The 15,090-nt window shown below is 44.3% G+C and overlaps 1 protein-coding gene across 3 annotated transcripts in view; it reads right to left on the reverse strand.

Annotated features, from left to right (window-relative positions):
- Positions 1-4,758: 4,758 nt before the first annotated feature.
- The window catches only part of ASTN2 (astrotactin 2), an 851,408-nt gene continuing 841,076 nt past the window's right edge, over positions 4,759-15,090 (reverse strand). For all 3 annotated transcript variants that reach the window (XM_032865713.1, XM_032865714.1, XM_032865712.1), the window contains one exon: positions 4,759-5,586. In XM_032865713.1, the coding sequence (XP_032721604.1) occupies positions 5,349-5,586 (238 nt within the window). In that variant the 3' untranslated portion in view covers positions 4,759-5,348. The remainder of the gene's footprint in view (positions 5,587-15,090) is intronic.

Genomic DNA, 15,090 nt, shown 5'->3' on the forward strand with positions numbered 1-15,090 from the left:
CAAATGTCTACATTGGCTTTACACAGCCCTCCAGTATGGCTCATATACTGGCATTTGGAAGTCATTACACATTCATGCAGTTACACATAGGTCTATGCACGATTTCCACATAAAGCCAAATACCTTGGCATTCTTATATTCTGATCACCACATCTGTATGATACAAATTACTACTCTTCCATGTACTGTCCATTGAGCCCAAGTGGATTAATTACTACTTCATGTCCCATATTCTGCCTGTTTTAAGACTCAGATACCAGAGAGGAAAGGGAGGATCCAAGTCCCCAGGCCTCTTAGTTATCGAGTTCTATTGAGTCAAGCTCCTTAATATCACTCATATCCACCTTACTATTGCAATGATCCTAGCTTAGTCATCCTCATCTTCCTCCTAAACATTTATGTATTCTCCTATCCCATCCCATTTTATCCTACTCTACCCTACGCTACCCAGTCTCGGTGCTGTTGGCTTTTTCCTTTCTCTCTACTTTCCTATTCTGCAGCCAGAGATATCTTTTCAAAATGCTTATCTGCCTGTGTAAAACCCTGCTTTCAATCCCGTGCCTTCCAATGGCCAATATATTCTGCTCTGCCAACCTCTCCAAACACCCATCTTTCAGTCCAGAGCAGTTACTCACAGTCTCTCAAATATGGTACACTCTTTTATAGATTGCTGTTTCTTCCACATCCTTTGACTGTGAAGGCTTTCCTGATGCCTGCCTTTCAATGGCAGAGTTAATCTGGTCTATCCTTTCCTGTGTACATAAGCTGCTGTAATAACTATTTATTGAGAGCTTTTGTTTTCAAGCACCTACTGGCTACATTAGCCAATATAATCTTTCCAACAGTCCTTTGAGGCAATGTATTTATCTCCTTTATAGATGAAGAAAATGGGGCTTAGAGAGGTTAAGGTAATGTCAGTTAACTTGAGCTTCTTAATTAACAAAACCTGCTGAGTTTGCCTTAGAAATTTCTCTCAACGTCCAACCCCTCCTTGCTATAAACTGTACAGCCAATATTTAAACCCAGATTGGCTTGACTCCAAAGTGTCTGGTTTTATCATATTATATTAAATTAGCTAAGTTCCAAGAGTTTCTTAAAGGCAGGCTCCGGGTCCTGTTCATCTAAGCACTTCAAATCTGGAAATCAGTCCTCAGGCAGTGGCTGGAAGGTAGAAGGACATAGCTTTCGACTTAGGATGTGGAAGAAGGGCACTGTATCCATTTGTTCTAGGAAGCACAGTTATCACTGGTTTGAATTACTCCATCTGTCCAAGTATAGACGGCAGTAACTCAGTATCATCACTAACTATGGGAGTTGGAGCAGGTTATACAAATGTTTTAAACCCAACTGGAAAATGGCGATACTAGCACCTGGCTCTTCTGCACATGGTTACATGAGGTGAGTCTGTAGTCCATGATGTGATGAGGATCCCAGATAGTAGTTGTCTGCATTTGTCTATGCAGATCCCTCTTTATCAGAAGACTGCCTGGGGAAGTACCTCCTCACCCATACCAGAGGAGAGAGTCATGCAGGGGTGACTTTCTGTGCACCTCTAACACAGGCCTTCTGTCTTCAGAGGTGGAGACCACACAGAAAGTCCCATTTTTGTCAGCACAGTGGGGTGGGGGCTCCCTGGGCATTTTCCACGATGACACATGGGTCAGTCCAGCCACGTGGACGCCAGGGCACTTAATCCAACAGCCTCATTTGCACTTCAAGAATTTTCCTGTTTCTTTTTCCCATGAAACATCTTAACAAATATTGGTCTGATCAATTGCCCTGACATGGCAGGGCACAAACACAAGCACCTGTCTCTCCAAGCTTCTAGAATCCCACTCTGGAGAGACTTATGGTGGCTAGGAAGAACAAGGCTCCGCAGTGCCAGGAAAAGGGGGTCAAAACCAAAGCGGGCATGAGCAGCTGAGTGAGTTGGGGATAGGCTGATGGCACATATTCTCATGTGTCCGCCACCTTTAGCCAACTGGGTGGCATCCAGAGGCCACAGATGTCTGTGAGAGCCCTGGAGGAAGCCCCACACCTCTCCTTGGGGATCCTGCATCATGTTAAGTTCTGCCATCACAGCCCGCTTCTGATTTGAACTTTGGATACTATTTACAGTTCATGTACCACATAGGACTATTAATCATTAATTCCTTCTCTTAATCAGAATTCTCTAAACCTCTCCCAGACAGAACTCCCATGTCATCTCTCTTAAGATCCAAAGCATGATGCCTATTGTCTAATAAAAAAAAAAAAAAGACCCTACTGTATATTTTGCTGAACACATTACAGTTCCTTTGTTCAAGACTCATAATATCCCCAGAAGGTGGGACTATTACTAATCCCATTTTGTTGATGAGAAAACGGAGGTCCTGATGGCAGGTTACTTACCCAAGGTAATAGCTGGTGGATGGCGACAGAGACAGAGTCAACTTAATCAGGCTCAGACTACAGACCCAGCACATTGGGGAGTTTAATTTGCTGCAACTGTTGAACTATTTTTTTCCTCAGGATGGGCCAAGACAATGGAAAGCTACAACAATGGGGTAACTCTGAGAAGGCCAGGGACCTAGGGTTCAGGAAAGGGTATACATGAGAGGAATTTAGAATAGGGTTTGGCATGTGACAATGATATACATCGAATATTGATGTTCCCCTGAAATTCCTATGTTGAAACCTAATCCCTAGTGTGATCGTATTAGAAGGTGGCACCTCTGGGAGGTGACTAGGTCATGAGGAGGGAGCCTCTTGAATGGGATTAGTGTCTTTACTGGAGAGACCCCAGGAGCCCTCCCTTCTCCCTTCTACCATGTGAAGACACAGCAAGAAGACAGCTGTTTATGAATCAAGAGATTCTCACCAGACAATCTGTCGGCACCCTGATCTTGGGACTTCCCAGTGCCAGAACTGTGAGAAACAAATCTGTGTTGTTTACACCAGTATTCTATCATACTGAAACTAAGGCAGGCAAGTAACAAAGATAGGCAAGTGTTCAATGAAAAAAAAAACTGTTACTTTTCTTTCAAGAAGTTGGTTCCTCTCTGACTATATTATGCCTAGGAGTAGAAAAGTCAGCAAGACTGTAGGAGAAATGTATTCATCTAAAGTCTACCTACATACTTGCAGAAACGTCAATCCAATACTAATAAAACTTCTTGAAAGAGTATCTTTGAGTTTAGATTGCTGGAAGTTGAGCAGATCTCTAGACACCTGACTTGTCTGGAAGAGGGTTCCTATGCTTTGTTTCTCCATGTGTAATAGAGTCAGGGGGTGAGAGGGTGGTGGTCAGGGCTCAGCATGTACATTTCCTGAAAGGAAGTGCCTGTTGACCTCACAGGCATTCATCAAAACTGAGAAACAGGCATATTTTTAACTGCTTATATTTTACTGGTATTCAGTTTCTCTTCTCTTCTGAATTCCCACAGAGCCTTACTCTCTTCTAAAAGGTGTCATCCTTGCATTATGGAATACCTAGACCTACATCCTTACCTTCTCAACCAAGCTAGCTCCTGGGATTTATTACCAGAATGTTAAGAATCTATAATGCCTCTTTGTACTCATCACCCTCCCAGGTAACACACTGGAAGCAGTTCATTCGCCTTTAAAAGGAGACTCCAGTGGCGGAATGTCTCTCCATGACCTCAAGATCAAGCTGCCATCACTTCTTGCCTGGAAAATAACAATAGTCACAGTTCTGGGGGCCTTCTCCAGCCCCACTTCCACCCCTGTGGCCAAAACAACTTCTCTTTAAGAGCAAGCTTGGCATTTCACTCTGTTAACATCTGTGGTGGCGCTCAGTTACTTCTAATACTGTCAAAGTTCCTGTCCGAAACTTCCAACATCTTGCCTAGCTCCAGCTTTCCCTCCAGCAACTTGGGTCTCTATTGTCATTGAAAGTGCTTTTAGGGACACCTGGGTAACACTTCGTTGGGTGGCCGACTCTTGATTTCAGCTCAGGTCATGATCTCAGGGTCTTGGGATTGAGCCCGTGTCAGGCTCTGAGCTCAGCGTACAGTCAGCTTGAGGATTCTCTCTCTCCCTTCGCCCCACTCCTGGCTCATCCATGCTTTCTCTCCCTATAGAGTAAGTAAACAAATCTTAAAAGGAAAAAAAAAAAAAAAAAGGAAAGTGCTGTCAGTCCATGGAGTCCCTAGGTGTCTCAGTAGGTTAAGCCTCGGACTCTTAATTTTCAATCAGGTCATGATCTCAGAGTTGCTAGATCAAGCCCCATGTAGGGTTCCACGCTCAGTGAGGAGTCCGTTTGAGATTCCTTCTCCTTCTGCCACTCCCCCTGCTCACACTCTCTCCATCTCACGAAAATAAATAAATAAATAAATAAATAAATACATATCTTCTGTAAAAAGTGCTTTCAGCCCTTGAATGGGTTCTTTTTTCTCTTATTTCTGGACTTTTGTCCATGGTGTCCCATCTTATCTTTCCACACGCTGTCTGGTTGATTCCTCCCCATCTTCTGGGCTTCAGGCATCCCTTTCTCAAGGAGGCATTTCAGAGCTCCTCTGGTTTGTCTCATGACCCAGCGATGAGTGTAAATAAACCCCGCTCTTCCCCTGCTACAGCCTGAAGTCACTGAACTGCTTCTCTACAATTTCCATGGGACTGTAAGCTCCCTGAGAGCAGGGAGCTTCTCACTCCTCAGCTGCATGTCCGATGTCTGGTCTATAGTAAGTCATCAATAAATACCTGTTGCGTGAATAAACCGAGGTCTGCCAGTGGCAAGAAACACTCCCCAAACAGAAAGAGAGACAATAAGAATTTTTAATGCATGGAAAGTCCTGCAGGGACTCTGGGCAGACCCACAGGTAGCAGGAAGAGGCAGGGATCCTGCAAACTCAATAACGTCTGGGGAAAAAAAAAAAAAAAAGTCATAAAGACCCAAGCTTCCTCACTGCGCCGATTCTCAGGGCCTCCTTCCTGATGCTGAAGAGGTCAGATTATCTCTCCAGAGGTTTCCTCCAGGGTCCATTGCAGGAAGGATGCGGAGTGTGGCAGGAGGAAGGAAGAAGAGCAAAGGCCGCTTGGTCTCCACCTGAAATCTCCTGCCTCAGGACTGACTGCCCTCCATAAGAAAAAGTTTAAAAAGGAGAGACTTTGATAGAGTCAAATAATATCTTAGAAAAAATAAAAGAGAAAAACGGATAATTCCAGTGGTTACAAAGCTCTCTGTCGGCTATCCACAAGAGAAAGAGTTTGCTTTGGCCTTGCTGGCAAGCTCATCTGCCAGGCCCATCCTCAGCTGTCCCCTAGCCCCCCCAGGCCCCAGGATCCACGAGAGTACTGCTCCCCCTCCCATGGAGAGTCTCTGTGCTCACGGAGGGTGGCACCCTCCCTCACCGGCCCTTGGACTCCCCATACGTGTTTCGGGCCATGGACACCATCTTCTCCTCGCATGTGATTTTGGTGTCCTTGAGGATGCTGTACCACACCATACCCGCAGGCCGGACCTCCTCGCTGCGGCAGAAAAGGTAGGGCACGGTGTCCACACGGCTCTGGATGTAAGCACTTCTCAGGAGGCTGGAGCAGTGGCTGCTCACCCTCTCCAGTCGCCGCAAGATCAGGTGGGCCTTCCTGAAAAGGAAGATGAGACCGTGAGGAAGAATGAAGCCCAGATCAAGGGTGAAGCCTTTAAGTGGTGAATAAAAGTCAACAGAGAAATGGGAATTTCCTGCTCCAACAATCTCCTAATATCTGTCCCTGGCCTGAATGCGGTATTTCAAACACCTACTCAAAAATCACCTCCAAATTTGTCCTCTTCCACTGTGCAATGTGTAAAAACTGAAAGCGACGTATAACCTTTGACCCAGCATTATCGTTTCTAAAATACAAAGAGTCCCAGGACTTACAAGGTCACCAGCCTTGGGACTCTGACCAAGAAGAAATCATTATAATAATGATACACAGCAACAGCAATCCCAGCTAAAATTTATCGACACCTGCCACACTAGACAGAGAATAAATGCTTTACCTACATTTAAAGATTTTATGTGCTTTCCATAACAGCCCTGGACATACTGTTCTTTCCACTCACACAAATGGATGGGGAACCCGCGGCTCAGAGAAATGACGTCGTGTGACCAAGGTCAAACAGCAAGTTGACCACTGGGGCTGAGCATTTGGATCTAGTTCTCAACACCCCCAAAGTCCCTCTCTATGAGCATTTTTCTCATCTATAAAATAGTGATGATGGTCTTAGCCTCGTAAGTGGTGGTTAATGTCTAGCATGAGAAATGCCCAAAGCCTGGCACAGAGTAAGCTCCCAATAAATGATACCTGTGATTATAAAGAATTGTTATGATGGTACCTTGGGATCAAGGTCATACAGAACACTGGTCTGAGCAAGAATCACCCTGTCCTGTGGTGATCATCATTAGTAACTTATCTAGATCTCTTTAACCAGTAAGAGAGAGAGGACCCCTGAGGTCATCTGATGGCTGCACAGAAAATTAAAGCTAGCAAGGATCTCTGAGACCCTTGGGGTTCCCAAAGACGGCACTGCTGACATCTGGGCCAGATAGTTCTATGTTGTGGGGAGTGTCTTGTAGGAAGTTCAGCAACATCCCTGGGCCTCTACCTATTACATACAAATAGCATTTCTTTGCCCCAGTCGTAGCAGTAGAATTGTCTCCAGACATTGGGAATTGTCCTCTTGGGGGGAAAATCACCCCAACTGGGAACCAGTGACCTAGTCTGACCTATTCTTCCTAAAGATGTGAAAACTGAGGCTCAGAGAGAGAGAAAGGGATATCCTTTTCCTGGGTCACACCACATGTTAGACATATCGTCAAAGTGCTCGTCACCACGTGGAATCCAGTTTTCTCTACATTCCAGCATCTTCAAGATACCCAAGGGCTAAATGAGCAGCTCTCTCCTGCCGTCCTCTCCATGCCCCTCTGAGACCCCAGGAGGGAGGGCGTTTTACGACAACAGACCCCACAAATGGGAGACTGTGTTAGGCACCTGCATGACTGCTGGAAAAGGGCCGGGCTTCTGTGTGTATGTTTTGTGGGCACGATTTATGAGGTACCTTTCAAAAAGTCCTCTTTGTATAGTTCACCACTTGGGTGGAATATTTCCTGAGGTGCCAAGAATTCATAGCTTCATAATCGCACTTGAGTTGCCACTCTGCCCACAGTCCTCTCTCCCTGCTGGCAGCACCTCCCAACCAGGGGCTTGAGGAGTTCATTTCTCTCTCCTCTGGTTTGAGCCCTTGCTCTGTTCCTTAACAGCTCTGTGTCCTTGGGAAATTTACTTAATGTCTCTAAACCCGTTTCTTCTCTTGAAAAATGGGGCTGCTGTAAAGTTACAGGAGATAAAATCATCGACTGCTCATTTACTGAGCACTTATTTTATGGTAGGGCTCCCTCTTCAGTGTGAAAGACAGACAAATGGAAAATTACAACACAGGTAGCAAGGGCAATGATAAGAGGAGGTGTGGGGGCTGGGGAGGTGGGAGAGTAGAGGAAGGTGCCTAGGTAGGAATGGGAATATCCAAAGGCTTCCTAGTAGAAGGGCAGCTTGTGTTGAGTCTCAGAAATGAGTAGGGGTTAAAGATGACAAAGGCAAAACAGGAGGCAGAGGTAAAGGCATAAAGATACAGGATTATATAGAAGTTCTGAGGATTGGGGCACCCGGGTGGCGAAGTTGTTAGGTGTCTGCCTTTGGCTCCGGTCATGATCTTGGGGTCCTGGGATCGAGCCCCGCATTGGGCTCCCTGCTTGGCAGGAAGCCTGCGTCTCCCTCTCCCACTCCCCCTACCTGTGTTCCCTCTCTTGCTGTCTTTCTCTCTGTCAAATAAATACATAAAATATTAAAAAAAAAAAGTTCTGAGGATTTATGGCAGGAATACCGGGACTACTGTGTGTAAGTGGGCACACAGTGGGGGACTGGAGAAGTGGCAGGGGCTAGGCCGTTGGAGCTTAGGAACTGGGGTGTTGGTTGTACAGAATAAGGGTACATCATCCGGGCTCTACAGCCTGACTGCTCAGGTTCAAATCCTGGCTCAGCCACTTACTAACTCGGTGATATTGAGGGAATTGTTTAAGCAGGTGTGACCCAGTTTCCTCATCCATGAAATGGGAGTAATTGCTGTATCTACCACAAAGTCCTGTTAAAAAACAAACAAAAAGCCAGCATTGATGAATCTGTAACAAGCCTTCAATAAATGTTATCTATGAGAGTGACCTGGAGGGCAAACCAGGGATTGCTCAAAGGGTTTCAAGTAGCAACATAAGGGATTCAGAGCTGGACTATTTAAAAATGTTCCTGGCTGCCTTGAGGAGAATCAAACTGGGGGAAGGGCCAGAATGACAGCAAGAAACCTGGTCGGGCACACATCCAGGTGTTAAGTGTTTCCTATCGTCGTACTTAAAGGCACTGGTTTGCTTTTATGCTCTGTGTTTTTGAAAGCTATGCCCTTCTTCTGCTTCCTCATTTACAAAAAGGGAGTAACATTCGCCAACCTCATAAAGTTATAGTGAGGATTATGTAAGTTAATACATGCAAAACTCTTAGAAACATGTTTGGCACATCTTAAGTCCTTGACAGAGGTTAGCAAGTATCACTACCAACACCTGCCCCACCCCCCATCATCAGCCTTATTTGTGTTCTGGTGTAAGCCTAGAGCACCTTTGTAAGTCAGTGGCAGGCAAAAGACAGAAACGCTAACAGCCTCTAATTTGGGGCCAGAGTGCTGGGTTGGAGACATGCTGTGTACTCTGGGAATATATAAAGTGAACACCTAATCATGAATTTGGGAGCTCAGAAACCTTCCCAAGGGATGTAACATCTGCACCAAGACTTCACTGTTGAGACAGGTTTTTCAGGTAATTGGGGAGGCAGGGGAAAGAGCCCATGGAAAGTTAGATGAGAGGAAGCATGAGCACCTAGTTCTTTGAAATGGTTAGCACAAAGAATGGGTAAGAGACGACTCAGTTTGGCAGATATCAGGCCACTGGGACTCTTCAAAGTCATGGTGAAGTATTATATTTTAGGGGCAATGGAGAGTGATCACAAAAACAAGCTATGAATAAAAATGAGGTGGGAAAGGGGAATTCCTCCAACATTCCCAAATGCTTTGCCTCCAAAGTCCCAGCCATTTCCTCACGAAGACTCTTGGGACTCAACTGAACCAAGTCTCCTTTTGAATGGATGAGGAAACAGAAGTTTGGAGTGAGAAAATAGTCTAAGAGAACACCTTAAGTTAGTAACAAGGGCAGAGCAAGAACCAGAGCTCCTGACTGTAGAGAGAATGAATTGGAAGTCACAGATGCAAATCCGAACTCTGTAACTCAACAGCTGTGTAGATCATCAGCAAGTTCTTCGATGCTGCTCTTAGTTACGGCCTCCATAAAATGGAAGTAAGAGCAGTGTTTTGGGGGAGAGAGAGAGAACCTGGCTAACTGGCTCAGTACACGTTAGCCAAGATTCAAAGTAGCATACTGTGGTAGAAAGGACACAGGCTTCAGAGCCCATTAGGGAAGTCACTTCTCTGTAGTCCTGTTTGCCCATTTGTAAAATGGGATTAGAGATGCTTGTTTTGTAGGGCTGTTGTTAGGCTGAAATGAAATGACTGCCCTAGGCATCCAGCACAGATGTCTGTACACAACAGGCACTAAACCAGTGTCAGTTCACTTAACTGTCCCTGTTCTTTTTCCAACGCACACACTGTCTATGACCTTGGCTTGCATTTAGCCAACAAAGACAGGAGAAGTTAGAAGGTGATGCCATAGAGAGAAGGGTTGGAGATGCTTAAAGGCCCGGGAAGAGGAGGAAGGAGTGAGAGACCAAAGGCAAGAGTGCTGGGTAATAAATTTGTAGGCAACGGAGATGCATAAATCAAAGGCCAGGCATGGTCCAGTTTTCCCTGTAGAGGGAATCATAGGTCAGAGTGACCACTTCTCTCAAATACCAGAAATGAAATCTTCCTCATTGGAGACAGGACCCAGAACCACTGGGATAGGAAACCAGAGGTGAAGGAGCCGCCACACATTAATTTATGATTGTATTAGCAGGCAAGACTGAGACAGGAATGGCTTGTGGAGGAGTCAGGGGCTGAGTTCTGATGCCACTTTTCCGGGAACTGTAGAACCTTTGACCGACCATTCTATTCCCAGCACCATTACCCAATCAGCTGTTGACACAGTTAGTGGACAAAGACCTAATTTCCAGGGGGGCCTTGGAATGGAGGGGGGGAAAGGAGGCAGTAAGGAAACATTCCTATTGGCCTCTCTCCCTCCTCCCTATCTCCTTCAGTTGAGCTTAAGTGTCTCTGTGTTAACTGACCTCAAGCTTAATGAGAGTCGAGGGCATGACGTGGTTGCACAAAAATGGGACACAACCTCCAGAAGTAGACAGGGAAGATTAAGAGAAAGAATGACTTCATTCATATTGTCCCAGTCAGGCCACATCTGGAGAACCCCAGTCACTTCTGGTAAGAGGGACATGTGCAAACTGTAGCCAGATGCTGTTGCTGAAGGTTGTCTCAAAAGCAAGTCTTAGGAGGAAGTGTGGAAAGCAGGAATGGAATGTGTCCACTGAAGGGGGAATATTCAGGCAAATGGTTATGTTGTTCTAATAAATGAAGACTGGGAGGGGTGTAGGGGCTGAAACTAAATATAATCCTCGCCACAATCCTAGAGTCCATACTTCAGTCCTAGTCTTTAGGTAGTAAAAGTGAGCCTCAGGCTGGTCATAGTTTTTGACCAAGGTTAACAGTGTGAGAATAGCATCTAGATCTCTGTTACAAGGCACACCAGTGTTATCAATGATGTCACTTTAAAATTAGCAGAAGGCAAATTTTGACTCAATATAATTAAAAACAATTAAAACTAGAGTCCTCTATCTATAGAATGGATCCTTCCATATCTCCAATGGGCTTCCTTCTCTGGAGATGGTCAAATCAAGTATGTTTTAGAAAGGATTCTTATTCTGTTTGGGTTTCTATAACAAAATACCACAGACTGGATAGCTTATGAACAATATGGATTTAATTCTCCCAGTTTTGAAGGCTGGGAAGCCCAAGATCATGGCACTGGAAGATGTGGTGCAGTGGCTGTGAGAGCGAGCTTCTTGGTTCAGAGATGGTACTCTCTTGCTGTGCCTTCACATGGTGGAAGCAGCAAAGGATCTCTCTGGCCCCTCTTCTATAAGACTACTGATCCCATTCTTAAGGGATCCACCCTCATAACCTAGTCACCTCCCAAAGGCCCCATCCTTTAATGTTATTATTTTGGACATTAGATTTTGGACCTATGACTTTTAGAAGATACAACATTTAGACCAAGGCAGAGCCTAATGGATGTAGAAAATGGAGAAGATTTTTGTTGTTTTTGTTTTTAATCTAAAAGGAATTAGAGGCTTCATTCAGAGAAATACCACCTGACGGGCATCTGATGAGCACTTCACAACAGAACCTGGTGTGACACAACTGCCAAGGCATGGAGTTCCTGATGTGAGAGGTTCTACTCATGCTTCAAAGTCATGCTGAAATGTCACCTTCAGGAAGTCTTCCAGATATCCCCAGGTATCATAAGTCATCTTTTCCCCTTTGCTGCTGAAGCCTTTTATTTCTCTGTTGTGATACATATTATATTCTGCCTTCGTTTTATATAAATCTTGGGATGCAATGTGTTACAATGGACAGGATATTGGTTTGGATTTTGGCTTTTTTGAGGTTATTTTGAATTTGGCCTCTGATAGTTACTAGCTGTTTAACCTTAAACAATTTACTCAATTCCACTGATCCTCTGTTGTTTTATCTTCAAAATAGGTGGTTCGGGAGATGAAATGACCTATAAATGACTGAGCCCATAATAGGTGCCCATAATACCTCCCACCTTCTTCGAAGATAGTAGAGTCTCCCTGTTGTCCAGCTCCTGATTGTGCAAGAACAAGGAACTAATAAGGGTAAATTAACTTGAACTGAGGAAATTCTCAGTCCCTAGCTTTCCAAATCCAGTAATTCTCTAGCAGGAATTGATAAAAGGAAGGAAATGGGATAAGAGCATCGATGTGGACCTAGGGAAATAATCTGGCAAGCGGGCAAAACATTTGTATTAATTTATTTATAAGAGCACAGCATTTGGAAGAAACCTAATTGGATAAAAGACTCAATTAACAAATGATACATTCATATAATTGTATGGATAAAGGACCCTCCCAGATAACATATCTACATATGCATCCACGAGAAAAGACTTATTAAGTGTAAACAGAATATAGTGTATATATTTACTGAAAATAGCAGAGTTGGTGGAAACAGGGCTGTGTCTATAGATGCATGTGTTTCCTTAAGCTTATATGGAGTCCCCATTCATGTGTATATCCATGTCATACCTGTATCTATATCTGGAAAGCACCCTAATAATGATTTTATCTCTGGGTTGGGATTACGGATTCAGAGGTGCAAAATTTTCACTTTCCATTTTATATACCTCCACATCATGTAGATGTTATAGAGTAAGAATTACTTATAGAACAAAATACAATCAAGTAATTCCATTTTTAAAAACGTGAATTTTTACACATATATTTTATAGTTGGCGTGATGAATTTGTGCGATGAAACCATGGTTTTATGGCTTCCCAGTAGTTTACTGGGGTTATTTTCAGAATAAATCCACATCAAATCAAGCCGTGGACCATTCCCAAAGAACAGAAACTCAGCAAGTCAAATACTACCACCTGGATATTTATCTTCAACGCCAGGTTTGACATGTAATTTGTAAGATAAACAGTGAAAATATTTACATTTTTTCTTCTCCTTATTCGCTCACAAGAAAACATAAGACCTTCTCAAGAATTCATTCCTTAACTGATGGTAAGTATGACAGAGTCTCAGCTAACCCAGTGATTTCAGTGCAGAACTGATACAGACTTCGAGATAAGAGCCAACCTTGTTATACTATCAGTGGGAACACTGATCCATGGAACACTTGTTCAAAGTCATACTATGTTTTGTTTTTGTATTTATTCATCCTAAGACATCTTAAGTTATAAGAAATGCCACCGAGTAATAATAGCCTTTTAAGAAATAAGCATGTAGCACTAATGCACACATCCATTTGCACTGTCCATCCTGATTTCAGGAATGTCAAAATATGCAGAAAATTAAAAATGCACCTGAGGTCCATAGGAATATGGCCCTAGAAGCCTAAGTTTGCTTTTTCTCTTAATATCCTGGAAACTCCAAAAGGATTAAGGCTTTTGGAATGATAGTTAAGGAAAGAGCTAATATAATCTTGAACTGCAAGAACATACAGGGACATCAAATTTGCTTACTTTCCCTCTGGATACAGCACAGGATATGGATACAGTTCACACCTGAGAAGGGTAGGAAAGGCTTCTTGTCTGGCTGTGGTGAGAAAAATCCCAGGCTCAACCAAGCCTGGGATGATTTCTGTGATCTATTAGTAATGTCTGCCATGGAAGCAAGAGAGGCTGAGATAGTACATATACTATTACCAGTCCAGAGAGATGAATTCACCAAAACAAAATCTCTTCAGTGCTCGCTCTCTTCTTCCTACTCTATCATTTCAGCCAAATGTAGCTGAGAGGATGGAGAAGCCCAAGAGTAGTCAAGGGTGTACTGACTGAAGTGAATTCTGGTCCTTAGCCACCTATGAGCTCAGCTTCTCGGGTCTCCTAATAGGAACCATATGGCTGGGACAGCTGGGTAGCAGTAGGTCTTCTCTGAGCAGCTGTTTGCGGCACCTGTGGCTGTCACGGAAACTAGGCTCTGGAGGACACTGGCCTGACAGACTCATTAGGCAGACATAAGAGATGCCCTTTTGTCACTAAATTTTATGGGGGTATGTGACTACAGATACAGGGAGAAGTACAGAACATTTTGGGGTTTGGTGATTAGAGGCCAAGAGAATCCTAATAGAGTTCATCCTGCGGCATGAGTCCTCCTGGGAAGAGCTCTTAACACCCTGACCACCCTAGATCCCTGGGAATCAGGACACTATGGAGGAGAAAGGACAGTCAGGGTGTGGCTGTTCTCTGGTCTTTATGAACTTCAGGGCTTGGTTCCCTGGCTCCCCAGCCGGAAGGGACTTTGAAGTCCAGTCCTTTTATGCTACAGATGGGGTCCAGAATGGAAATGGAATTTGTCCAAGGTCATGGCAAGTGGATGGCAAACCTAGGACAGGAACCCAAGGACAGTGTCTCACTCTCTCTCCTTTACCATCTAACACCATGCCCACCTGGAAACCCTTCAGAGTCATGGCACATTTACTCCAATGGCTCCTCTGGGTTTTGGGAGAAAGAACAAACTCCTGGACAGAGCTCACAAGAGCCATCATGCTCTGCCCTCTGTTGAAGTCCCAACCTTGGTTTTATGTTTTGTTTTGTTTTCCCCTCTCAACTTGAACTCTCTGTCCCAATGAGATTTGAACTTCCTGACTCAAGTGTATCCTCTTAGCTACCCACCCCAACACTCATCCTTGCACTGGTTGTTCCTCTGGATGAGAACATCCTCCTCCTTCTGCCTGGAGGACTCCCATTCATCCTCTGATGCTAGGCAAAGACTTCGCTCTCTTCTCCACGGATCCTCCTTTGAGGTCCAGGTCTGGATTAGCTGTGCCTGCTAATCCCATCTAGAACCTTGTCCCTCAAACTGTGCTTTTGGGACCAGCAACATGGGCATCACCGGAGAGCTTATGAGAAATGCAGCCCATCCTAACCCACTAAGTCAACTTGAATTTTAGCAAGACTCTCAGGGGGTTCTCATACACATTCAAACTGGAGAAGCACTGCTGGAAAACAAACTTCCCACCCCCCATTTTTATAGTATGCTTCTTATAACATGTTTCAGTGTAACTGCCCATAGACTTTCTCTCACTAAGTGCTGCTCCTTGTAAAGGCAGGATCTGTCTTCTTCATGCATACATTTCCAGCCCATAGCACAGAGCCTGGCACACAGTAAGAACATTAAATGAACCAATGAATAAGTAAATTAATGAAACGTGGTCTCCTGGGGTCTCTTAATATTTGCAAGGACAATGTATTTTTTGATTGCTATCTTTGAGTTGGAAAGAATTAGAGTTCATGGAATTCAGTTGTCTCTGTCACC

The sequence above is a fragment of the Lontra canadensis genome, unplaced genomic scaffold (assembly GCF_010015895.1).
Source record: "Lontra canadensis isolate GAN:19392208 unplaced genomic scaffold, GSC_riverotter_1.0 scaffold30, whole genome shotgun sequence".
NCBI classification, from domain to species: domain Eukaryota; kingdom Metazoa; phylum Chordata; class Mammalia; order Carnivora; family Mustelidae; genus Lontra; species Lontra canadensis.